Source organism: Cetorhinus maximus, chromosome 12 (assembly GCF_964194155.1).
Source record: "Cetorhinus maximus chromosome 12, sCetMax3.hap1.1, whole genome shotgun sequence".
NCBI classification, from domain to species: Eukaryota; Metazoa; Chordata; class Chondrichthyes; order Lamniformes; family Cetorhinidae; genus Cetorhinus; species Cetorhinus maximus.
In genome coordinates this window covers 74886552-74911942 of record NC_135890.1, presented here as the reverse complement: position 1 = coordinate 74911942, position 25391 = coordinate 74886552, and the positions used below count along the sequence as shown (strand labels likewise).

Sequence of the window (25391 nt, the reverse complement as noted above, 5' to 3'; positions counted from 1 at the left end):
TGGTGGGGTGGATGGCGGGGCGATACGAAGCAGGGGATGTGTGACACAGTGTGAGGAGGTGTGGCAACATGTGGGGGTTGAGACAGTATGTAGAGAGGAGAGACACAATGGTATACAGCCCAAATACCACGACACACACCACTTAACAGCCACAACACCGCCCGCCATCATATGACACCCCATCCCACACTATATTACCACTCCCAACACAATTATCACTCTTCCCCATACTGTGTCACCCCTCTCCCCACAGTTATCACCCCTTCCCACTGTGTCTCACCTGTCTCCATACTGTATCAACCCCACGTTATCACACCTCCTTACACTGTATCGCATCCCCCCCAACACATCTAATCACATTGCACCCCACCCCCCCACACACTGTATCACACTTCCCCACGGAGCATCACACCACCCCTCACCATAACACAGCAACCCCACACCGTATCATCCCTCTGCAAACTGTATTTTCCTTCCCCACCATATCACACCTCCACACACACGCACTCGTGCACACACACACACACGGACAAACACAGTCTCACGCCCTACCGCTGTCACGCCCACCCCCATGCCATACAGTACAAGAGCCACAGTAGCTTAGTGCAGCTGTCAGCAACTGAACTGTATCAAGCCGCTAGGTCAAAATCCTGGAACTCCCTTCCCAGCAATGCTGTGGGTGTACCTACACCACAGGGACTGCAGCAGTTCAAGAAGGCAGCTCACCACCACCTTCTCAAGGGCAATTGGGGATGGGCAATGAATGCTGGCTTAGCCACCGACGTCCACATCCCATGAATGAATTAAAAAAATGTAGTTCCCCACCTGCAAAATATTGCTTGCAGTCTCAGTGTGAGTCGAGTGCTAAAAGTTTAATCCTCTCTACTGCAGGATAGGCTGAGCATAGTTGATTCTGAGGTGACGAAGGGGTTAACACCAAACATTTGAAGGAAGCATTCAGTGTGAGAATGAAGCCTCAATCCCGTGAGCCTATAATGTATTTTTCACGCTCTGTGGGCATTGTTGGTTTCTTTTTCCTCAATTGTCTGCTGACAAATAAACACTCCTCTTCCTGTAAACATGGTTCCCTGCTTGGCTCCCCTCGAAAGCTAGACTTAAAATTCCTTTGCGCCTATTTGTTAAAACACACAACTGGTGTCTGCCAAAGAACTGGCGCTTGCATGAACCTTCACAGGCGCGACTGAAGACTCCTGGCGACCATGGGCAACCCCCGCCCTTTGCCCCCACTGCCAGCAGACAGCCCTATTGGAGGTTGGCAGTGACCAACACTTTCAGCATAGTTCTCCTTCCGCTACTCGGGTGACTGCGTGGACTGTGATAACCACAGGCTGCAATAATATTTAAAGAAATGCATGAATCCCAGCCAACATGTCCAGGGCAGACATTGGCCCATTCTTGAGGCTGCCAAGTCATCATCATTTGCTTGCTGCTGGCATTAAATCAGGATATCGTATAGCACAGAGGAGGCTTTGCGACCCATCCTGCTACTGCCAGCTCTTTGAAAAAGCCACAAAATTAGTCTCTTTCCCTGTAGCTCTGCAAATTTCTCTTTTTTAAGTAGAGATCCAATTGCCTTTTGAAAGTTACTACTGAATCTGTTTCCTTCACCCTCTTAGGCAATACATTCCAGACCACAACAACATGCTGCATGAAACAAAATTGCTCTTCATCTACCCACTGGGTTTTTTCCAATTGGCTTAAATCTGTGTCCTCTGATTTCCGACTCTTCTGCCAGTGGAAGCCCTCCTTACTCTATAAAAAGCCCTTATAATTTTGAACATCTCTGTTAAATCACCCCTTAGCCTTCTCTGTTCTAAGGAGAACAATCCTATTGTCTCTAGTCTTGCCATACAACTGAAACTCCTCATTCCAGGCGCCATTCTAGTAAATTTCCTATGCACACTCTCCAAGACCTTGAAGTCCTTTCTAATGTATGGTCCCCAGAATTGAACACAATACTCTAGATTGTGCAGAGGAGTTAGTTGGTATTTTAAGCTAAGGGCTACAACCTCTTGCCTGAGGGCCACATCCAGGAGTACGACCCCATGGAATGATGGGATACAAATAAGTCCCTGCAATTTCAGCTTCAATCAAGTTACTTTGGGTTATTCCCACAGCTGAAGACTTCCCTGCAGCAATACAAAGAAAATATCCAATGACAGGACCAACTACTCTAGTTAAACACTTTAATTGTTACATTGGAAACAGGCATAATTTTCCCACCAACAGTATTCATGAATCAAGGTACCATGTCATGTTGTCAGGGTTCCCACCTAGTGCCAGGTTCAAAAAGCAGATGATAGTGGACGGGCCCAGGAGAACAGACTTGACTATTTGACTTCTGGATCTGCGTCACTACTGATAAAAATTAATTGAAAGTCTTAATATCTGCAGATCAGTGTAGAACCAACAGGGAGGGAGGGCGCAAAGTGTAGGGGTGGTGGTGGAGGAAAATAAGAAGACTTGTCCTCCAAACATTTTTGGTCTGGCCCCTGTGATTGTCTAGTTTCTGTGATTAATGCATCTTCAAACTTAAAAGTTGTTTCATTTCTTTGCTGGGAAGTCAGTAACAAGTGATTCTGGTGGGCTGGCTCCTTCCCGTCTAACTTAAAGTGAGAAACTCAAAAATCAAAAGACACAACACTTTGAAATCAAGCATTTTTGGATATCTTGATATGTGAACTTGCACTATATAAACGCAAGCTTTTTTATGCAATATGGAACTGAATCATATCTATAAAGAATCCCATTCAATTTTTCATCCAAAATGACAAAACTCTTCCCTAAGTGATTTTTTAAATCCAATATGTCATCCGCTGCTCCTTGCCTGATTTTCCTGTATTCAGTCTGCCCTCCAGCAGTTTCCCAGCTTTCACCCCCTGTCTTTTGTTGGACTCATAGCCTCGGTAGTGCTGGGCTTGAAAAGGAAGGAACATATCAGCCCATTCTCTCATTCCTAATCTCCAGCCGGTGATTCCGTTCGGAAAGCTGTCGAGGGTGAATATTAGGAGAGGACATAATAGGGCTCAGCTGCGATTACCTTCTTTTAGGAACAGTTTGCTGACACCCGATGTGTTACACACGTGAATAATAGTCAAGTGAAGAACGGAAGGAGGGACCAGCACCTGTGTAGCTCATCTCCCAGTGTGAGCCGTGGGCTCCAGGAGAGAAGTGACAGGAAAAGGAAACACGATTGCATTTAACTAGCCAGTCAGAAAGTTAGAGAAATAGAGGGTGATCCCATGGAAAAGATCCAGTTAACCACATGACTAAGAGAAGCCATCATGCTATATGACTAACAATTCTTCACTTCAGTAAAGGGCTACATATTGCAGGGTTTGGCCATATTTAGCTTCTTTCGAACAGTAGAGAGAGGTTATACTTCTACAGAAGTAGAATATGAGTGGACTGATAGTGGAGTGAGAGCACAGTCACAACCCCTCTACTGTAAGTAGTTAGGCTGAGATTCCACTTCAAAATGTAGTCCTGTCATTTTTTCTCTCTCTCGTCATCGCAATCACTTTGCCTTTAGTGCACTTTACCCTTAAATTGGATTACTCTGCCAAAAGAAGGTGTCTTATTCTCTCAGAGTGCTGCTTCTCCTGTGGGAACTCTGGTCTTTACCTCACACTACTGTTTACTGTGAGATGGATGGATTATCAGTCGATTTCTATTTCATCTCATTCATGCCAAAAGACAAGGGCTCCCTGTAACAAAAGACATGAGCTCACCTTCCTGTTATTGAAATCGCCCCATATTCCATCAATAGAAATAATCCAGGCAGATTCACCTCTCCCTGCTTCATCTTCATATTCCTTATGAATCCACTCTCCCCCACGCTCTAATACTTAACTGAACTGGGATATAAATTCTTGGGAGGTCCATAATCTGAGCACCATCACAGGATGGTGACTCCTTCCATGAAAAGAATAGGGTGAGGAAACTGAGCTCTTGAACCATGACAAATCCATTGCTTGTCCTATCATTGCTTCCTTTTGCCTTGCACGTCATCATTTTTGTCGTTTGATCACTACTCTCTTCCACACTTTCCTTGCCATACCCCCATCCCCTTTTATCAGGCTCCGTACTTGCTTAAAAGCCATTAATCTCGAACATTTTCTAGTTCCGATGAAAGGTCATTGACCCAAAGAATTAACTCTATTTCTCTCTCCAGAGATGCTGCTGGACCTGCTAAGCTTCTGCAGCATTTTCTGGATTTAAGCTAGGTGAGTCACCTATTGAGTAATCATGAAGCATCAGATGCAGCAAGGGGTGGGGCAGCCTTCCCTATTCTTCAGAAGCAGGCATTCCTGACTCACCTGTCCAGGCTCCAGAGGGCCTGTCTCTAAGAATTGGACAAAATGTTGCTAAATTTTCAATTCATCAAGCAAGATGAGGACAGTAGCACCCCAGCACTTCAGGCTACAAACAACCCAGACCAGTCCTACAGCTTCATGCAATTCATTGGTAAACAGTAAATAAGCAGAGTTAAGATTTTACACACCGCTTTTGTGATCACCATTTCAGAGCCATTAAGCCAGTAAGCTACACCCTCACTCTATTAACTGTTCCATGCTGTTACATTTTGGATCTTTCTAACCTTCATACTCTGGATTATTTTGGGTCAAACTTGGATCCTGGAACCCTGGCAGGTTTGCCTGGAATCTGGCATAAAGTTAACCCTTAGAGATCAGCTGTTTTTAACCTTTTACTCTTGTAAAAGACTAAGACCTCATCTCATATATTCTTTTTTATAAAATATATAGAGATGTGTTCTATATCTCTAAAAAATTTAAAATGGACAAAGACCCAAAAATGGTTGAATTTATTTCTGTCTGTTACCCTCGAACAAAAGGAGTGACCTGGCAGTATCAGAGAAACTCACACCTCATTAGCTCTGAAGCGCCACTAACGACCCCCTGTGACTGCACAAACCAAATTCAAAGAGAGCTATACAAAGGCCATCTGCATTTCATAACCTAGGCTGGCCAACAGGAGTCTGCTCATCTGCGAAGACAAAGGGTCCTGCAACCTTCCTTTCAATTCTTAATGGTCGAGAGATTCAACAATCTCAGGGACCCAAGTGAGGGATACACATCTTTTGTCAAGGGCAATGCGAAGAGGTGGGAGTCATGTGACATGGACCTCTGGCTTATGGAGCCAGTAATATTGCTTTGCTGTACTGCACAGTCTCAGTCTGTCATTTTACATCTAACTAGCAGCATCACAGTCAAGGATCTCTGGTCCAGGTTGGACACCTGGCCCCATATACACTGCTTCTGCTCTGAAACTCTGTACCATCACCTAAAAGACTGATTCATCTCTGCATGCCTAACTCATCATGTGAATTTAACATCACTGGAAAAATGGAGTAACCAACATCGGTTTTCAGCCTGCCGACCTCAAGTGAAGGAATGCCTTATTGGACTTTGATTCTGGACTCAGAAACCCATGTGAAATAACATTTATTTTCTCTGTGGTCTCCGCACTGTAAATTTTTCTTTCGTCTATCCCTCTTTTACTGTATGAATGCAAAAGAGACAACATTGCGATCCTCCCCCAACATTTTCATTTTGACTTCATCCTATCTCAAGTTTGCTGTGGGGTTATTAATAGAAATTGGATCACACCAAAACTGAGGGGTTGGGAAATAAGAGTTCCCCCTTATCAAGGGGGAAGCAAATCAAAAATACCTTTCCGTTTATGGACGGGTGGTGAGAGGAGAGATTAGTGCTGTTTAAATTAACCCCCCTCCTCTCTGTAACACACTGTTCCTGGAGGTTCTGGCAATCACCCACTGAAGCAATGGCTGGAGATTGGGAGAACTTCTGTACTCTTCATCCTTATGGTTAAAATGTTAAATTAATTTATTAAACAAACAATGGACATGAAAATAAGTTCAACACTCTTTTTGTTGGGGGGTTCAGGGTTATGGATAATGCTAGCCAGGCCAGTATCTAAAGCTTATCCCTAGGTGCCCTTAAAAAGGTATTGATGAGCCTTCTTGAACAACTACAGTCCATGTGGTGAAGGTACATGCACATTGCTGTTAAGTAAGGAGTTCCAGGATTTGACCAGGCAATGGTGAAGGAATGGCAGGGATAAATGTCTAAGTCAGGATAGCATGTGGCTTGGACGGGCACTTGGACGTGAAAATGCTGCATGTACCTGTTGCTCTTGGCCTTCCAGATGGTGGAGGGCAAAGATCCGGAAGATACTTTTGAGGAAATTTGGTAAATTGATGCAAAACATACTATAGATAGTGCACATTGCAGGTGCGATACACAGGCAATGGAGAGAATGGATGTTTACCCACAGTAAAGTTATAATAGTTATAAATTTACAGTAGAAATCTTTTTGTAACTTCAAGTAGACAAAATAATTAAAAAACTCAACTATAAAAACTTACCTAATGTTCATAAATTACTTTTAAGCAAACAGTATTTCTTCTTTATCTTTCAACAATATAAACTTCTCCTGAGGTTTTCAAATTGCCTTTTCTCTTGAGATTCTCAAACTAAATGCCTCTTTCATATGATCATAAGTCTGTCCTTTGCTGACTAGGTTCTCCCTATTTTCTTTCCTGCAAAACGTAGTCATGGGACGCTTGGTATTTGGAATATCACATCCCTTAAATTCAAATGAGAACAAGCAATCAAGTACAGACTGAACCAATCACAAATTCTATACAAATTTGAAAATGTGTGTTAGATGCCCTTTCTCATTTGCCTAACTCCATATAATGGGCTTGATATTGAGCACATGCCAGTGGAAGATCACATATAAACAACCCTTCAAGAGGATGTGTAAATTTAAAGGGATGTGGCCACTTAAAGATGTGCAGTCACATGAGGGGGTACAGAAAAATTGATGATAACATTTACAAAGCTTGTTAATGTCTTTAATGTATATTTCAGTCTGTGCAAATGTTGCTTAAATGATAAAAGTGTTTTGCACAATAAACGTGGGGGAAAAAAGAAGCAATGGAATGACACAATACTCCAATCCCTGTTTGACAGCTGGCAATGTGGAGAGGTGCAGGTGGTAGCAGCATGTCCCTGCCTGCCACTCAATGGTACCCTCTCTATAAGACAGCAATATAGCATGCTTGGAATAATGAGGAGAGGCAATATAAATAAATGGTACAATTTTAAAGGGGAATGCAAGAACAGAGGAACCTGGAAGTTTGTGTACATAAATCTCTGAAAGTGGCAGGGCAAGTTGAGAACGCTTTAAAAAATATCCAGCATCTTTTGCTTTATAAATAGAGGCACAAAGTACAAAAGGAAGTAATTATAAGTTTTTATAAAGTACTGGTTGGACTCTAGTGGAGTTCAACACTAGTCCCCACACTTTAGGAAGGACACCAAAGTGTTAGGGAGGATACCGAGGAGATTTATTATAATGTTATCAGGAATGTGGGACTTTAGTTATGTGAGACTAGAGAAACTGCAGCTGTTCTCATTGAAGTAGAGAAGGCTAAGGGGAGATTTAATAGAGCAGTTCAAAGTCAGGAAAGGTTTTGATAGAGTAAATAAGGAGAAATTGTTTCCAGTGGCAGAGGGTCATTAACCAGGGCACAGATTTAAAGTAATTGGCTGAAGAACCACAGGCAAAATAAGGAGATTTTTAAAAATGCAGTAAGCTGTAATATTGAATCCAATTCCAAATGGCCTGGTGCAAGCAGATTCAATATAATTTTCAAAGGAGAATTGGATAAATATTTTGAAGGGAAAGGAAAGGCCAGGGGAATGGCTCTAATTGGATAGCTCTTTCAATGAACCCGCACTGTTACGATGGGCCAAATGCTTCCTTCTGTTCTGTATCATTCTATGATTCAAAGGCAAAGCAATAACGCCTCTGGGAGCAGCTGATTATCACTGCCACTCATGGCGCTATTGCAATGGCACATGCTAGTTGGATATATTATTGCTGCACGACAGTTCTGCATTTGGTTGTCTGCTGACCCTGAGCTTATGTAGGCATTTCTGCACAATCAGTGTCAGGAAGGTGAACCTCTGCCTGTAAGTGTGGTACAGATGGGCACAGATGACACCTGGAGCAGCCTGGTCTGCCTGGTATTCCTGTCTTCTTCTTCATCCAAGATGCCAGGGGGAGCTGGGGGCTGTGTGGGGATGTTTGGTTGGGGCAGCGGGGGTGGGGGGTAGGGGGGGGTGGGGGGGGGTTTGGGGGCGTTGGTGGTTTCAGTCTAACTGGGAAACCCATTGTCCACATCTTATGGTTTCTGTGACTGTAGCAAGGTAGGAGGAAGATTAATGACTGTGGTGGTTAGGTTGAGGGTTTCTGCAACTTTCTCCAGGACAATAGAATGAGGTGACCCTCTTATGGATGTACCATATGAGGGGAACTGAACTAATACCAGCAATGGAAGGGTGGTCTTATGAGGAAAGGTTGAACAGGCTATAGGCTTGTATCACTGGTGTTAGAAGAGTAAGAGGCGATTTGATTGAAACCTCTAAGGTCCTGAGGGGTCTCAACAGGGTGGATGTGGAAAGGATGTTTCCTCTCATGGGAGAATCTAGAACTAGGGGTCACTGTTTAAAAATAAGGGGTTACTCATTTAAGACAGCGATGCGGAGAAACTTTTTCTCTCAGAGGGTTGTGAGTCTTTGGGACTCTTTCTTAAAAGGCGGAAGAAGAGTCTTTGAATATTTTTAAGGCAGAGCTAGATTCTTGACTAACAAGGGGCTGAAAGGATATCAGGGGTAGGCAGGAATGTGGAGTTGAAGTTACAATCAGAACAGCCATGATCTTATTGAATGGCAGAAGCAGGCTTGAGGGGCCAAATGGCCTACTCCTGCTTCTAATTCGCATGTTTGTATAAGACAGATTCTGAAAAACAAACAGGAAAAACATGTGTGTGTATATATATATATATATATATATGCCCCCCCACACACACGTCCCTCTGCACCATCTATCAGGCCAGACAGGTTTAACAGTCAATTGAAGCAGGTATTTCCTTTGCTCTCGTCATACTAATTGTGTATTACATTCTATATTTAAACATTCCCTCTTCTGTGAAGCATGCAGAAGCTTTCAACCACACTTTTCCCTTTGTGTGTGCTAAGCCTCACCCTTGCTGTATCGCTGCAGGCCAAACTCCTCCTTCTTTCGCTTGTGAGTGACTCAGTCCGTTCGGCAGCCGAGAAAATGCCTGTCTTTACCTGTGTGTATATAATTCTTGAGTCAGACAGCCATCCAGATGAAGTTGTCATAAACACTTCGGATAGACCTCAGGAGGCCCAAGCACTACATTACCCATATTCTATTGCTAATATAAGCAGGGACACTCATTCTATTGTCCTACAGAAAGTTGGAGAAACCTTCATCCTTACCACCACAGTCATTAATCTTCCTCCTACCCAGCTACAGTCACAGAAACCTAAAGTGGCCGGCTAAAGGAAAATCAAAGCAGACCTTGTAACAGCTGTTGGCTTTCTACAGGAAATTTATTCCATTCAACATTGGGGATCAGATAGGAGTCTGACTCCAGAGGTTCAGTAAATAATAGATGAGAGTAAAGAAACATTATTCAACAAATCACGAAGACTGGAAGGCAAGTCCAGTTTACTGTTCAGTAGCTGGGTTGCATGAAACCACATCAGCATGTTTAAGGCACTACAAAACAAACTGCTGAGTAATCTACACAGGTATCCTTTCCCTCCACCCAATATGGAGTGTACACAATCTCCCTTAAGGGGCGTATCACATCTATGTAAGACCCAAGAGCTTAGTTTTGGAAGAGTAAACTATCAACCGCAGTATTCTGTAGGTCTCCTGCTGTAATTTTAATAGAAGGAGAATGGAAACCCAGGCAAAACAGCACAAGTTTTTAACCATTCCATCCATATCGCTGGAGGTTCCTGTGGAGAAACCCCCATAACTTTCCACCCTCACCAGAATTCCTAATGGTTACAGCCTACCAGCAGAGAGCACTCACAGTCATTCACAACCTTGTGCCACCACACCAGCCCTCATATTAGGACACTGGCTTGCAATGTTTTCTGGAGACAAATGGGTATAATCTCTGCTCCAGTAACAGGTATCCCCTCCAGATTCCACTGAATGAGGCAGGCTGGCCCATCAATCATTTACAGCTACCATGGACCGATTTGGTTTAGGTGCCAGATTATCAGGTCTACCTTGGTTCCAAATTTTCCATCAGCAGAATTGCCACCTTGACCCGAAACAGAGGCCACTCACTTTCCCAAGATGGACAGTTACAAGTTGGTCATCAGACAACAGAAGAGGATGGGTTTCCACCATCATTAAGTCAACAGCAGGCAGCAAGAACTTCCCTCGATGGGCCCAGTAAGTAGCTCAACGCACTGTTAAATCTATCAGTTTGTTGCCCCAACCTCCATACCACAGCATGATACGAATCAGTCATTGGAACATGTGCATCTAAAGATCAATACCCGTGAGAACCCAATAAAATTGAGCTAGTGGGATCAATGCTCCTCAATTTTTGTCCACAAATGACTATTTTCAATCTGGTATTAATCACTGGGAGCATAATAATTAGAATCATAGGACCTTACCGCACAGAAGGAGGCCATTTTGCCCTCTTTGGAAGAACCATGAATCCCATTCTCCTGCTCTTTCCCCTTGGCTTTGCAATTTGTTTCCTTTCCAATTATATATCCAATTCCTTTTTTAAATTATTACTAAATCTACTTCTACCATCCTTACAGGCAGTGCATTGCAGAGTGTAACAATTGTTAAATAAAAAGAATTCTCCTCATTCCCTCTCTGGTTCTTTTGCCAATTATTTTAAATCTGTGGTCCCTGATTACCGACCATCCTGCCAATGGAAACAGTTTCCCCCTCTTGATTTCTAATAAATCTCACCTTAACCTTTTCTGCTCTAAGGAAAACAATCCCAGTTTCTCTAGTCACTCCACATCACTGAAGACCTTCATCCCTGGCATTCAAGCAAATCTCCTTCATAGATCCCCAAGGCCTTGATAACCTTCTTAAAGTGTAGTGTCTAGAATTGGACACAACACCCTAGCTGAGACCTAGCCAGACATTTATAAAGCTTTAACATAACTTCCTTGGTAATATAATAACAGCTCTGCCACAAACTGCATGAAAGAACAATAATCCAACTTTGCCTGGAATGGAAGTATTATACAGCTGTTCTATTATATATTTATAATCTTTTCTGTAGTTCCTCTTGTCTTTTCCTAAAAAAAGGGATTGGAGACTTTAGAACTCTCTGCCCCAGAAGGTGGTGGAGGCGGGGTCATTGAATATTTTTAAGGCAGAGGTAGATAGATCTTGTTAGGTAAGGGAATCAAAGGTTATTAGGGGTAGATGGGAATGTGGAACTTGAAACACAAACATATCAGTCATGATTTTATTGAATGGCGGAGCAGTGTCAAGGGGCTGAATGGCCTACTTCTGCTCTTATTTCATATGCTCATATCTCAGTCAATATCTGAAGCTGGTTAGGGATAAACCCTCCACCAGCATCCACCATTCATCTTTTCATAGGTTACATTTTTAAATTAATATGTATACCTGTCACTGCCAAAGGAGGGACACCAGGAAGATTTATTCATGCTCTGGATTATGCACATTATGTTTTTCCCTCAAAGCTCTAATCAATATAAATGCATTATGCTAATCATAAAAAAGATCGATGACCAGGAGTGAGCGTAATTTTTTTTTTAACAGAATTACATTTTGTATAGTGCCTTTCACAACCTCAGGACATCTCAAAGTGCTTTACAGCCAATGAAGTGCTTTTGAAACGTAGGTCACTGTTGTAATTTAGGAAATGTGGCAATAAATTTGCATAAGCAAGATCTTATAAACAGCAATGTGATCAGAACAGATAATATTTTTTTTGTAGTGATGTTGGTTGAGGATGTTGACCAAGCCACTAGGGAAAGCAGCCCTGGTCTTCTTTAAAGTAGTGCTATGGGATATTTTATGTCCACCTGAGAGGGCAGCAGAGCCTTGGATTAATTTTTCAACCAAAGGACAGCACTTCTGACAGTGCAGTGCTCCCTCAGTGCTGTACAGAAGTGTCAGGTTAGATTACGCACTTAGGTCTCTGGAGTGGGATGTGAATGCATCACTTTCTGTTCAAAGGCAACAGTATTGTCACTGAGCCACCTAAACTAGCATAGTCTGGAACTGAGGGTGGAATTTAATTGAGCCCACTGGGGTGGGCATAACGGCAGGGAGAATTAGTGTGTCCGCATCAGATTCTCCTATTATGTTGGGAGCAGGAAGGCCCCGATGTGGGAATCCTGTCCACCAGAGGCAGGATATCAATTAGGCTCATTAATGAGCTCTCCAGAACTTAATGGCAGCTCAGGGACTCGCATGGCTTTCCCGTGCTTCCCAAAGGCCACCCAGCAAACCTTATTGGGTTTTCCTGTGGCCATGTTGAGGGCATGCCTTGTTGTGGCACTCAGTGCTCAATCAAGGAACCTGGCATCAGGAAGGTGGCGGGTGCAGAAAGCTAACCTCCTGCTGTTGCCTCCGATCTCCCTGTTCTCACCTGTCCAGTGACCCCCTCCTCCCCAGCGACCCCCCTTCCCCTGGCCCTCATCCTGCCTCACTCACCAGTGTCCAGGGATCCAGTGTTGATCCACAGGCCTTTTTCTGGGAGCATTACTTGCAGCAGTCATTGCTCCCACTGGCACTGCCAGTAATGGAGAGCTGCAAGCCTCTAATTGCCCAGCAGTTAGACTTCCCTTAAGGTAGGACCTCCCACCTGTTGTCCAGCTGGTTGATGTAATCGAGGCCAGAGCAGGTAAGAGCTGGAAGGTGCTTAGGAGAATGGATTCTGTTTTATCAGCATTAAGCTGGATGAAATGTTTAACTCCTTTGGTGTTTAATGTCAGATAGGCAGCTAAAGAGTGTAGGCCATGCTCTGATTTGAGGGAAAAGGCAAAGAAATAGAGCTGGGCATCGTTGGCATACAAGAAAAAGCTAGTCCCATGTTTTGAGATGATGCCAGTATAGAATATCAAAGGGACACCTGGAAGTGTGTTACAGGCTGAAATACAACACAGGACTCGAAACACACTCCAACAAAAGAATAACAAAAAGTTTAAGAATCACACTGCAATAAAAGAATAACAAAAAGCTGCTCTTATATCACGCCATCAATGCAGAAATATGTTCAGTGGGGTATATTTTGACTTTGTGCGATAGTGTAAAATGGACAATGGTGAGCTCATTGCCTTCAGTGAAAATCCAAATACGGAGACACAGGGGCTGCTGACTTACTATCAGCCAGTTTACACTATCACACAAAGTCAAGATTCCCTCCAATCACCCAACAAAGTCATAAGGTTAAATTATTCCCTTAAAATTACTTCAAATATGCATAATTTTTGAAATGTACATGATTAATTTGATATGCAATGTCTGTTCACTTCTGAGCCCATCCGACAGTTGTCTGCTTTGATGCTCAGTGACATTCACACTGACTGATTTAACGACTGTGATTTAATTTCTGCAAGTTTATTGATTTCATTGCTGATTACTGGACATACAGACAAAAGGAAAGAATTCCCTTTTATCTAACACCTTTCACAAATTCAGGACATCCCAAAGTTCTTCACAATCAATTAAGTACTTTAGCAGGGTAGTCATTGTAGGCAAAATGACAAGTTGTGCACAGCAGGATCCCCACTGTAGTGTACGTCACCCACTGTAAATAGAGTATCTGCTAAAAATATACATCCCCTACTGTGCACAGAATACCTCACAAGTGTGTAGATCCTCCACTTTACACAGAGCTTCTGTAAGGCATGTGCTCCCCACTGTACATGCACCATCTGTCAAAAGTATATAACCCCCACTGTATACTGATCCCGTGTGGAATGTGCACTTTAACACTATCTTCAGCAAATGCTAGGAGTTTGCCCCTCCGCAGCACCCAAAGCACGCAGTACAATAATCCACCTCCAAAATATCCAATGCAAACATCTGCCTTGAATCACTAAGACCTTGACAAAGTGTGGCTTCCAGAATTGGCCACAATATGACAACTTGGCACTAATAAAAGATTTATAAAGGTTTAGCATAACTTTCTTGATTTTGCCTCTATTAATAAAACCAAGAATCCCATACACCATTTTTAACAGCCTTCCTAAATTGTCCTGTCACCTTCAAAGAGCTGTGCAAATATATCCCAGGTCTCTTTGTTTCCCCCCCCTCCCCCACCACCACCCACCTTAAAATTGTACCATTTAGCTGATATTGTTTTTCCTCATTCTTCCACCAAAGCGAATCACTTCACACTTCTCTGCATTTAATTGCTTCTACCATATGTCCCAGTCTGCTCTATCCTCTTGGAATCTATTACTATGCTCTTCACTGTTTACTACACTCTTGAGCTTTGTGTCATCTGCAAACTTTGAAATTATATCCTGTGGGTCCAAGTCAATATCATCATTATGCCAAAAACAGCAGTGGTCCAAACTCCGACCCCCACACAGACACCACTCCATGCTTCCCTCCAGTTTGAAAAACAACTGCTCACCACTACTCTCTGCTTTGTGTCCCTTAGCCACTTACATATCCACACCACTTTAATCCCATGGGATTAATCATAATACTTAGAGACTGTAAAATGAACACAACTACCTAATAAACACAGAGGGGAGAGATTTCTCCCTGTCGGGTGGGCGGTTCGGGAGCGGAAGTGGGCGCAGGCGGGCACGTAGCTGATCGCTGCCCGTGATCGGCTGTGTGCCACCATTTTTAAGGCCCGCCCAGCGTTATGCTCACCCGGAAGCACTGAGTGCGACCTGTGCGGGCGGGAGGAGGAGGGAGAGTTGGGGCCTGTGCTCTTTCACGCATGCGCGCGAAAGAGCCAGAAATCTCCCTGAGGCACGGAACTGCCTCAGTAAGAATACTTTGATTTTGAAAAGTTGAATAAAAGAATAAAAAAAATGTTCAGACATGTCCCCTCATGTGATAGTGTCACATGAGCTGGGACATCTCAATGAATTATAATAAAAACTTTTATTGAACTTGTAAACCCTTCATGAAACCTCATCCCCCCCCCTCCTGTGGATGAGGTTCCATGAAAAATGCAAAGGCCACCTTGGGCTCTTCGCCTGCCCGCCAACCTTAAGGTTGGATGCGCAGCCCAGACAAGTACCCCAATTAGTTTAATAATGGCCTTAACAGGCCTTTGACAGTTCGGCAGGCGCACCGCCGACTCCGCTGTGTGCCCGCCGAACTGAGGATCAGAATGACGCACGGCGATGTTGGGACGGTCACCCAGCATCACCGCGTGTCACTTTACACGTCGGCGAGTGGGGCTCGGCCTGACACACCGACCAGAAGATCCAGGCCAGGGTGTGCAAAGCATCAACCTGCATTTATATAGCATTTTTAATCTAGTAAAATGCCCCAGGACACTTTTACAAGAGCTTAATCACACACAAATTGACATTAAGCCAAAGAAGGAGCTATTAGGGTAGTATTTAGCTCTGCACTATCCAGAGGCCAGACAGTGAACGTGCATCTCACTGTACCTAGAGCACCATTATAATGAGATGTAATTCCATAGTACTTGGAGAACCATGCACTGAAAGCACATCCCTAATGCACCCAGGCACCTCAAAGTACCAAGAGTGCACATCAAGAGGCTGTATTACCCCTCAGGTCAGAGCATGCACCATAAGTGCATCCTAATTGAAACTGCCTCATGGTGCCTATGAGGGGGGAGAAGTAAGAGTAAACAATTCCACAGTTATTGAAAGGTAGAATGTTATTTATTCTCTATTAACTTAACTGAGGGAGAAGTAGGAGACTTATGAAGGGATAAAAGTAACTGAGAAATTGGGGAAACTTGTCCAATACCTAGGGGAGAATGGGCACCACTGAACTGAACAGCAACCTGCGTTTATTTAATACCTTAACCATAGAAAACTGTCCCAACGTGCTTCACTGGAGCAGAATCAGACAAAAATTGACACCAACGCCAAAGAATGAAAAGTAAGGTTGCCAACTGTGAATAAGTATACCCCTGGAGGTTTCATCATATGACTTGTCCCCACGTTCCAGCCATCAGTCGGCCAACACATCCATTGTGACGTATGGTCTTCCTATGCCAATTGGAAAGCAAAAAGACTCATTACCCAATTGGATGATGCTTGACTGTCAGCCATACAGTCATTCCCGTACCCCCCCACCCCTGAAACATTCCCACCACCACCCCCACCAAATTTTCAATATTTTTGAATCTGGTAGAGAAATGTACAAAGAAAATGACAAAAATTATTTTTAATATCCCTATGCTTTTTCTCCAGAGTCGCACACAGCAGTGTCCTGTAGATTGAACTTTAATTCCTAAGACTCCAGGTCAATCCTGGAGAGTTGGCAACCCTAATAAATGACTAAAAGTTTGGTCAAAGAGGTAAGTTTTAAGTAGGGTCTTAGTGGCTTTCAAAAGGGAATTGGATAATTATCTGAAGAGAAAAAAACTGCAGGGTTTTGGGGAAAAGGCAGGCGCGTGGCACTAGCTGGGTAGCCCTCACAGAGAGCCAGCATGGAAATGAAGGAACGAATGGCCACCTTCTGTGTTGTAACCATGCTGTGAAAGGAAGAAAGGTAACAGAAGAAAGGGAGGGAATCCCAGAGCATAGGGTTTGAGCAGCTGAAGGCACGGCCACCAATAGTGGGGCAAAGGGAGTGGGACTGGGACATGCACAAGAGGCCAGAGTTGGAAGAACGCAGAGCTCTTGGAGGGTAAGAGGGCTGGTGGTAGACAAGGCCATGAGAGGGAATTGAACACGAGCATGAGAATTTTTAAAAGTTGAAGCTGAGCGATTTTTTAAATCTTGGTTTTTCTACCCTTTCTGCATGGAGCAAGCAGCCCAGAGGAATAGTGCAGAGCACGGTTTGTACGCCACGAGCAGTCCTGTTATTTCAATGCGCCCACGCCTAGTCCCATGTGATACAGGCTACTGGAGCTGTGAATGGTGCAGTGTGCCCTTTAACAGTGCAACACATGACAGCTCAGGGGATTGTATTTTTTCTGCGCAGTTAGTTCATATAGTGGAAAGCAGACGGTTTAGCTGCAAGGGCTGTCAATCAAACTCGTCAAACTAGCTCCGTTGGTCTGTTCCCCAAAGATTGGGGAATTGGAATCACAGCGAGATGAGAAACCTCCTGAAAGCCTGCAGTCCAGCCCACCACAGCACCGTCTGCTTAATGCAGGGAGTGAGATCCAGACGTACAGTCACACACTGCATGTTTGCACAGATTGGAGCAGGGGTTTTGATCTGTCTGTCGGGGTTGTCAAGGCTGCAGCTGCCGCTCTTCCGAAGGGAACACTCGCTGTGCTCCTTAAACGATAATCTCCGGATCTGGTGGGAGATGATCAGCATCAAGCTGCGACATTGAAGAAGTGACGGCGATGCTGGAGAGAGCGCACACAGAAATCTCCGCGCCGTGTTGACCAGTAGATTCCTCAATCCGCCGCACAAACAAAGCAGGGGGGTGTCAAAAGAGCGTGAGAACCCCCACACTCTCCACCCTTTGCCATGCACCATCATCCTTTTTGTCATTTCATCACTCCTGCCATCCACCCCATCACAGATCTTCTCTTTTGCCCCTCCCCTCCCCCAATCTTTTCCCTGATTCTCTACAGTACTTAAAAACGGTTAAATCTGTAACTTCCTCCAGTCCTGACGAAACGTCATCCACCTGAAACATTAACTCTGATTCTCTCCCACAGATGCTGCCCGACCTGCTGTGCACTTCCAGCACTTTCTGCTGTCATTTCAGATTTCCAGCATCTGCTATATTTCACTTTTGCTGGAGAATAACACCATCCCTCATCCACATATCCTGTATCTGTCTCCTAGCCCTTACACTACAACCAATATTAGATGGTGTGATGTGCAGGGAATCCCCATTATACTCCGTGAGATTACAAATAACATGTCGCAATTTTGCCCACCCCAGCTGGGTAAAATACTGATGTGCTTATTACTCATGAGCCTCCATTAAACCCAACAACTAGTAAAATGCACTTCAGAAGGTGCCCCAATGACCAAGTGTGCAAAGACATTGCTCAGAATGTCCCAGGTCCAATTCCCAGGCTGTACCAAATTTGGTGACCCCAAATGGTTGCCTTCAGTGCCTCTGGTCCAGGAATCCAAGAGCTATAATCTAATCACCAACTGCTGACTCTGTTGAATGAACCAAGTGCCAGATTTGTGGAATAGAGGAGATTCTTTGGTGTGAATAGGTTACACCATTATTGGGTGTGTGTGTGCATATGTGCCTCCCTCTGTATAATAAAAGTGTAAAATCAATGACATGGCACTGAATGCCAAGTGCCAGTAATTTTCTGATGAAGTTGGTGCTAAGCAACACTGCTGAATTGGAGAATGCAAATTCAGAGAGAATTTCTAGTCTTGTAATCATGATTGGGAAAGCTCACCCTGACTGAACAGGTTAACCATCCTAATACCCAGTAAATTGCCACAGATTTTATACCTATGATTATACAGAGGGAAGCACATGCACGTATATACACACACACACACACACACATTCAATAATGGTGTAACCTAGTCACACCAAAGAATCTCCTCCATTCCATCAGTCTGTGATCAGACCTGCAGCCTGTCAGCCTGAGCAATGCCACTTTCAATAACTCCATTCAATTTAATCATAGAAATGAGCAGTTTAATGGAAATCTTTCATTATATTCTAATAGCTTGCTTTTTAATCTGTAACCCTCATTTGTATTAAAATTTACTCTTGCACCTCACCCTGACACTGGCCTTTGTAATCTACAAGAGCAGCTCATTGCAATTGGACTCCTCATTACCCTCCCCAGGAACTCCATCAGACCAGCAAGTTCCATTTGAAGAAACAATCAGTAGAAAGGAAAGAAACCCGACCTCATACAGACAAATTATTCAGGCGCCCAACCATCATTATCCAATTACCTGGGGTAATCACGTGAAAATCACGAAAAGTATTTTCATACAACAGGTAGTAAAAATCTGGAACTCTTTCCCCAAAAGGCTGTGGATGTTGGGTCATTTGGAGCTTTCAAGACTGAGATTGACAGATAAGGGAATCAAAGGATAAAGAGCAATGGAATTGATGTGCAGATCAGTCATTATCTAATTGAATGGGTCAAGACTCATGGGGCTCTATGGCCTACCCCGGTTCCTCATATTCCTTCGATAACTCCACAATGTGGAAAATTGCCCAAGTATGTCCTGTCCACAAACATCAGGACAAATCCAATCTGGCCAGCTATCGACCCATCAGTCTACTCAGCAAAGTGATGGAAAGTGTCGTTGACAGCGCTATCAAGCAGCCCTTACACAGCAATAACCTGCTCACTATTGCTTAGTTGGTTCTGCCAGGGTGTCTTAGCTTCTGACCTCATTACAGCTTTGGTCCAAACATGGATCAAAGAGCTGAACTCAAGGGGTGAAGTGAGAGTGACTGCCCTTGACTTCAAGGCAGCATTTGACCGGGTGTGGCATCAAGAAGCCCTAGCAAAACTGAAGTTAATGGGAATCAGGGGGGGCACTCTCCACTAACTGGAATCATACCTAGCATAAAGGAGGTTGGTTGTGATTGTTGGAGGCCAAACATCTCAGTCCTACAACATTGCTCCAGGAGTTCCTCAGGGTACACCACCAACCATTTTCAGATGCTTCATCAATGACGTTCCCTCCATCATAAAGGTCAGAAGTGGGATGATTGCTGATGTACCATTCACAATTCTTCAGATACTGAAGCTATCCATGCCCATATGCAGCAAGACCTGGACAACATTAAGGTTTGGGTTGATAGTGGCAAGTAACATTCATGCCACACAAGTGCCAGACAATGGCTATCTCCAACAAGAGAATCTCACCATCTCCCCTTGACATTCAATTACATTACCATTGCTCACCTTAAACATCCTGGGAGTTACCGCTGACCAGAAACTGAATTGGATCAGCCATATAAATATGGTGGCTATAAGAGCAGGTCAGGGGCTGGGAGATCTAAGGTGAGTAGCTCATCTCCTGGCTCCCCAAAGCCTGTCTACTATTTATAAGGCACAAGTCACAAGTATTATGGAATATTCTTCACTTGGATGAGTGCAGCTCCGACAACGCTCAAGAAGCTCAACACCATCCAGGACAGAGCAGCCCACTTGATTGGCACCCCATCCACCAACTTAAACATTCAGTCCCTCCACCACCAATGCACAGTGGCAGCAGTGTGTACTATATACAAGATGCAATGCTGCAACTCACCAACGCTCCTTCGACAGCAACCTTCCAAGCATAGAACATCTACCACCTAAAAGGGCAAGGTCAGCAGATGTATGGGAACACCATGACTTGTAAGTTCCCCTCTGAGCCACATGTAATCCTGATTTGGAACCATATCACCCTTCCTTCACTGTCACTGGATCAAAGTCCTGGAACTCTCTTCCTAACAGCATTGTGAGAGCACAAGATGGACTGCAGTGGTTCAAGAAGGCGGCTCACCACTATAATATTCTTGGTCTCACTGTGCTAACACAGAATATTTATAAAGTCTGCTGAGGTAAAGAAAACGATAGCATTAGTAAGAAACATCTTACAAAGGCTTCATCTTGCCATGAGTAAGAGAGAGCAAGATCATGAAACACTGCATCACTTCCTGTGATGATGTATACTGTGTAACATTAGCACGTTACACAGTTAGAAATAATTCCTAACAGTACATCCCCCCCAAGTCTCTGATTCTCCCTTATATCACATTTCCCTCCAAACCTTTGACTTCAATTTCTTTTTTATGGAGACAACCGCTGTGGCGGTTTGATTAGTCTACCTGAATGGTCCTCAGCTCCTTTGGAGGAAATTGAAGATTTGAGTTCTGCATGTGATCTCTCGTCTACTGGGCAGAAGGAGAATGTGTAGATGACTCAGGTTCACCAAACTGGTTGTCATCTGGATCTCTCAATGAATGCAGCATCTCTTGTCTGTTCGGTTGGGCAGATGACTGCTTCGACTGTGTAGAAAGTTGATTCTGTGTGGCAACTAGAGCACATCTGCTTCGTCTTACTGTATCATTATCTTGTTTGGATGAGGTAGGACAATGGATGTGGTGTCTGTTCAACCACTTGTCCATAGTGAGCATGGTCTCAGATCCAAACTGGCTCTCCTGGTTGGAGGTCTGGCAGGTTGCTTGCTTTGTAACATTTGTCATAGTTACACATCTGGCTGGAATGATATTCATCCTCTTTCTCCCTCACCTTGCCCGAGTCATCAGCTTGTACACGTGGCATAAGTGTGTGTGGGAATAAGGAGATGAGTTCTCAGTCTTCTTCCCATGAGGAGTTCACATGGTGCTAAACATTTTGGAGTGGAATTGAATGATAGCTCAGAAGTGCAAGTTGGATGTCATCATTCTTCTTCAGCAATGCTTTCACTGTGCACACTCCTCTTGCAGCTTCACCATTGGCTTGAGGGTATCTTGGTGAGCTGGTAGCATGGATAAATACAAATGGTATTGTGAACTCTTTAAAGTATTCATTGGCAAACTGCCATCTTTTGTCTGAGATTACAAGGTCTTTAAAAGTGTGATCCTGCAGTTCCTTGGCTTCTATCCATCTTGAGTAGTAGTCTATTATGATTAAGAACATTTTACCTCTGCGTTCAAAGACATACATCTCAAGAAGTTCCCATGGTCTTGATGGAAAGGAAGATGATATCAATGATTCTCTTATCTCCTGACAATGAATAGCACACGTAATACAGTTTGATATCATCTCTCCCAATGACTTGAGGGACCTGACTGCCAAACCTTGCTGTGGCTCAACATTTTGAGATGCTCAAATATCCTTGGTGCAATTGGTGCAGTTTGTTGAGTCTCAGGGACTCTTGGAATTACCTCATCATAGATGAATAAATCATCAGCTACACTGAGGTGTCCCCTCTGTAGCACTGTCTGAGAATGGGATTGTGTGGCATGTATGCTGGTCATCCTTTGATGCAGTAGTCTCTGACCTGAGCACATTCTTCATCAGATTCCTGTGCATCTCTGGTTTCATTCAGTGGCCGAGTTGTTGCTGATAGATTGCCAGCATCCGCAGTAGTTTTTTGTTTTTATCTAAGGAATACATCATCTTGTTCAGGCCTTGCTACTGGGATACGGGGCAAAGCATCTGCTGTAGACTGCTGCTCTCCCAGGACACACTCTGTCTTTGCATCAAACTTTATCAATCTCAGTCTGAATTGTTGTACTCATGGAAGCATTTTTGCTAACTTCTTAGAACTTAAGTGTCACTAAGGGTTTGTGGCCTGAATCTATCTTGAAGTTGAGACCAAGAAAATATTCTGCAAACTTTTCACAAGCCCATGTTGCAGCTAATGCTTCTTTCTCTATCACTGCTTATCTCTGTTCAGTCTTTGTCAGTGAACAGGATGTGTAGTAATCTGGTCTACACTTATCACCTGTTTGGACTTGAACGAGTACAGTTGCCAGCCCTGTAGAAGATGCATCTGCAGCAATGATAGTGGGTAGCTCTGGGTCATAGTGAACTAAAATATCAGGTGATATCAATATCTGTTTCATTTCGCAAAAGACCTCTGTTGTGTATCCTCCCAGCGCCATGTATTACTCTGTCACAACAGCTGATATAGTGGCTCATTGACCATCTAGGTTGATATCTAGGCTGGACTGGAACTTTCAAACTTGGTTTACCATACCCATGAATCTCTGGAGCCCAGTCTTGTTCCGAGGAGCAGGAAACTCTTTGATTGCTCTTGTCTTCTGTGGATCAACTTTGACATGGGATCCATCCACAACATGCCCAAGAAACTTGACAGTCAGCTGCGAGAATTTGCATTTGTTGAGTGGAAGTCCTATGTCCTGTAGGCATTGTAACACAGCTTTCACTGTAGTATAATGCTCTGCCTGAGTGGATCCATTGATCAGGACATCATCCATGTGACATACAACTCCATCCAGTCCTTCTAAGATACTTGACATTATCCTCTGGGAGATTTCTGGTGCTGATATGATGCCTAAGGGCAATCTATTGAAACAAAACCTCCCAAATAGTGTAATGAGGGTTGTGAGCAACTTAGACTCTTCATCGAGGGGTAGTTGCCAAAAACCACTATTTACATGTAGCTTCATAGAGTTTGAACTCTTTCCCAATTTTGCTAAACTGTCGTCCAAGGGCGACATAGGATGAATTTGCATTCAACTGCTTTGTTCAACTGTGTAAGATCTACACGAACTCTGATTGGTCTGTTGGGTTTTGGCACTGGGACCATCCCCAAGCACCAGCTTGTTGTTTTCTGTCACAGGTGGAATAACCCCTTGCTTCAACATAGAGTCAATTTCCTTTTCTACCTTTGGTAAGAATGGATGAAGAATTTTTCTGGGACACACTGGCTTTGTTTCAGGATGTAGAGTGATGTGGTACACCGTCTTCAGCTTTCCCAGTCCTGTGAACGGCTGTGGAAATTCAGCTCTGAATTTTTTAGGCTGATCTTCTCGGCTTTCCAGATCCTCTACTCTGCAAATCCAATGTAAGTCAATACAGGCTTTCCTGCTTAAGAGTGAACAACTCTGGGTCAAGATCATGTAGAAGGTTTCAGTGATTTTTCTCTCTCTATATGACCTCTCTATATGACCAAGGTCCTATGACCTTGAGTTCAATACCTCCTGGCCTGTGTAGTTTACTACATGATGGCTGAAGAGAATTTTTCTCAACCTCAGTTCAGCATCAGAAAGACCAAAACTGCTGCAACTTGTGTCGAACTTAAAGCATCTCTTGTTTCTCTCTGCTAGGATATCAGCACTCCAGTAGTTTCCACATGGTCCCGGGATCTCTCCAAGTAAAGGCACCTCAACACCATTGATATCTCCACTTCATCATTTTTGCCACTTTTTGAAGGCTTCTCTTTTTCCTCATTCTTCCTCCGACACCAGCCTGAAGTGACCTTTCTTTTTGCAAAAATGTCATTCGGCCTTTTTGACAGGACAACTTTTGCGTCTGTGTTTTTCCCGCCATACCAATTACAGTTAGCTGAAGTGTTAGATGGATGCTCTTCCTGCCTCCCTTGCTTTTGTACAGCCACCTCTCTGCTTTAGAGTCATAGAGTCACAGAGGTCTACAGCACAGAAAAAGGCCCTTCGGCCCATCAAGTCTGTGCCAGTCAAACAAGTACCTAACTATTCTAATCTCATTTTCCAGCGCTAGGCCCAAAGCCTTGTATGCCACTTCTTAAATGTCATGAGGGTTTCTGCCTCTACCACTCTTTCAGGCAGTGAGTTCCAGATTCACACCACCCTCTGGGTGAAAAAATGTTTCCTCACATCCCCTTTAAACCTCCTGCCCCTTACCTTAAATCTATGCCCCCTGGTTATTGATCCCTCCACCAAGGGGAAAAGTTCCTTCCTGTCTACCTTATCTATGCCCCTCATAATTTTATACACCTCAATCATGTTCCCCCTCAATCTCCTCTGCTCCAAGGAAAATAACCCCAGTCTATCCAATCTCTCCTCATAACTAAAACTCTCCAGCCCAGGCAACATCCTGGTAAATATCCTCTGCACTCCCTCTAGTGCAATCACAGCCTTCCAATAATGCAGATTCTAGAACTGCACGCAATACTCTAGCTGTGGCCTAACAAGAGTTTTATATGGTTCCAGCATATCCTCCCTGCTCTTATATTCCATGCCTCAGCTTATAAAGACAAGTATCCCATCTGCCTTCTTAACCACCTTATCTACCTGTCCCGCTACCTTAAGGGACTGATGGACATGCACATCAAGGTCCCCCTGATCCTCAGTACTTCCCAGGGTCCGACCATTCATTGTTTATTCCCGTGCCTTGTTTGTCCTGCCCAAGTGCATCACCTCACACTTATCTGGATTAAATTCCATTTGCCACTAATCAGTCCATCTGACCAGCCCGTCTATATCCTCCTGTAATCTAAGGCTATCCTCCTCACTATTTACCACCCCACCAATTTTCCTGTCATCTGCAAACTTACTGATCAACTCTCCTACATTCAAGTCTAAATCGTTTATATATACCACAAACAGCAAGGAACCCAACACCGATCCCTGTGGAACTCCACGGGACACAGGCATCCTGTCACAAAAACACCCCTCGACCACCACCCTCTGCTTCCTGCCACTCAGCCAATTCTGGATCCAATTGGTTAAATTGCCTTGGACCCCATAGGCTCTTACCTTTGTTATCAGTCTCCCATGCAGGACCTTATCAAAAGCCTTGCTGAAGTCCAAGACTATGTCAAATGCATTGCCCTCATCTACACACCTGGTCACCTCTTCGAAAAACTCAATCAAATTGGTCAGACATGACCTCC

The 25391-nt window shown here is 43.9% G+C and overlaps 1 protein-coding gene across 2 annotated transcripts in view; it reads right to left on the bottom strand.

Annotated features, from left to right (window-relative positions):
* The window catches only part of septin5a (septin 5a), a 112730-nt gene that overhangs the window by 73755 nt on the left and 13584 nt on the right, over nt 1–25391 (bottom strand). For both annotated transcript variants that reach the window (XM_078553905.1, XM_078553904.1), the window contains exon 2: nt 9120–9209. Coding sequence is in view for 1 of the 2 variants with exons in the window: in XM_078553904.1 (XP_078410030.1) it covers nt 9120–9209 (90 nt within the window). In the remaining variant the exon portion in view is untranslated. The remainder of the gene's footprint in view (nt 1–9119; nt 9210–25391) is intronic.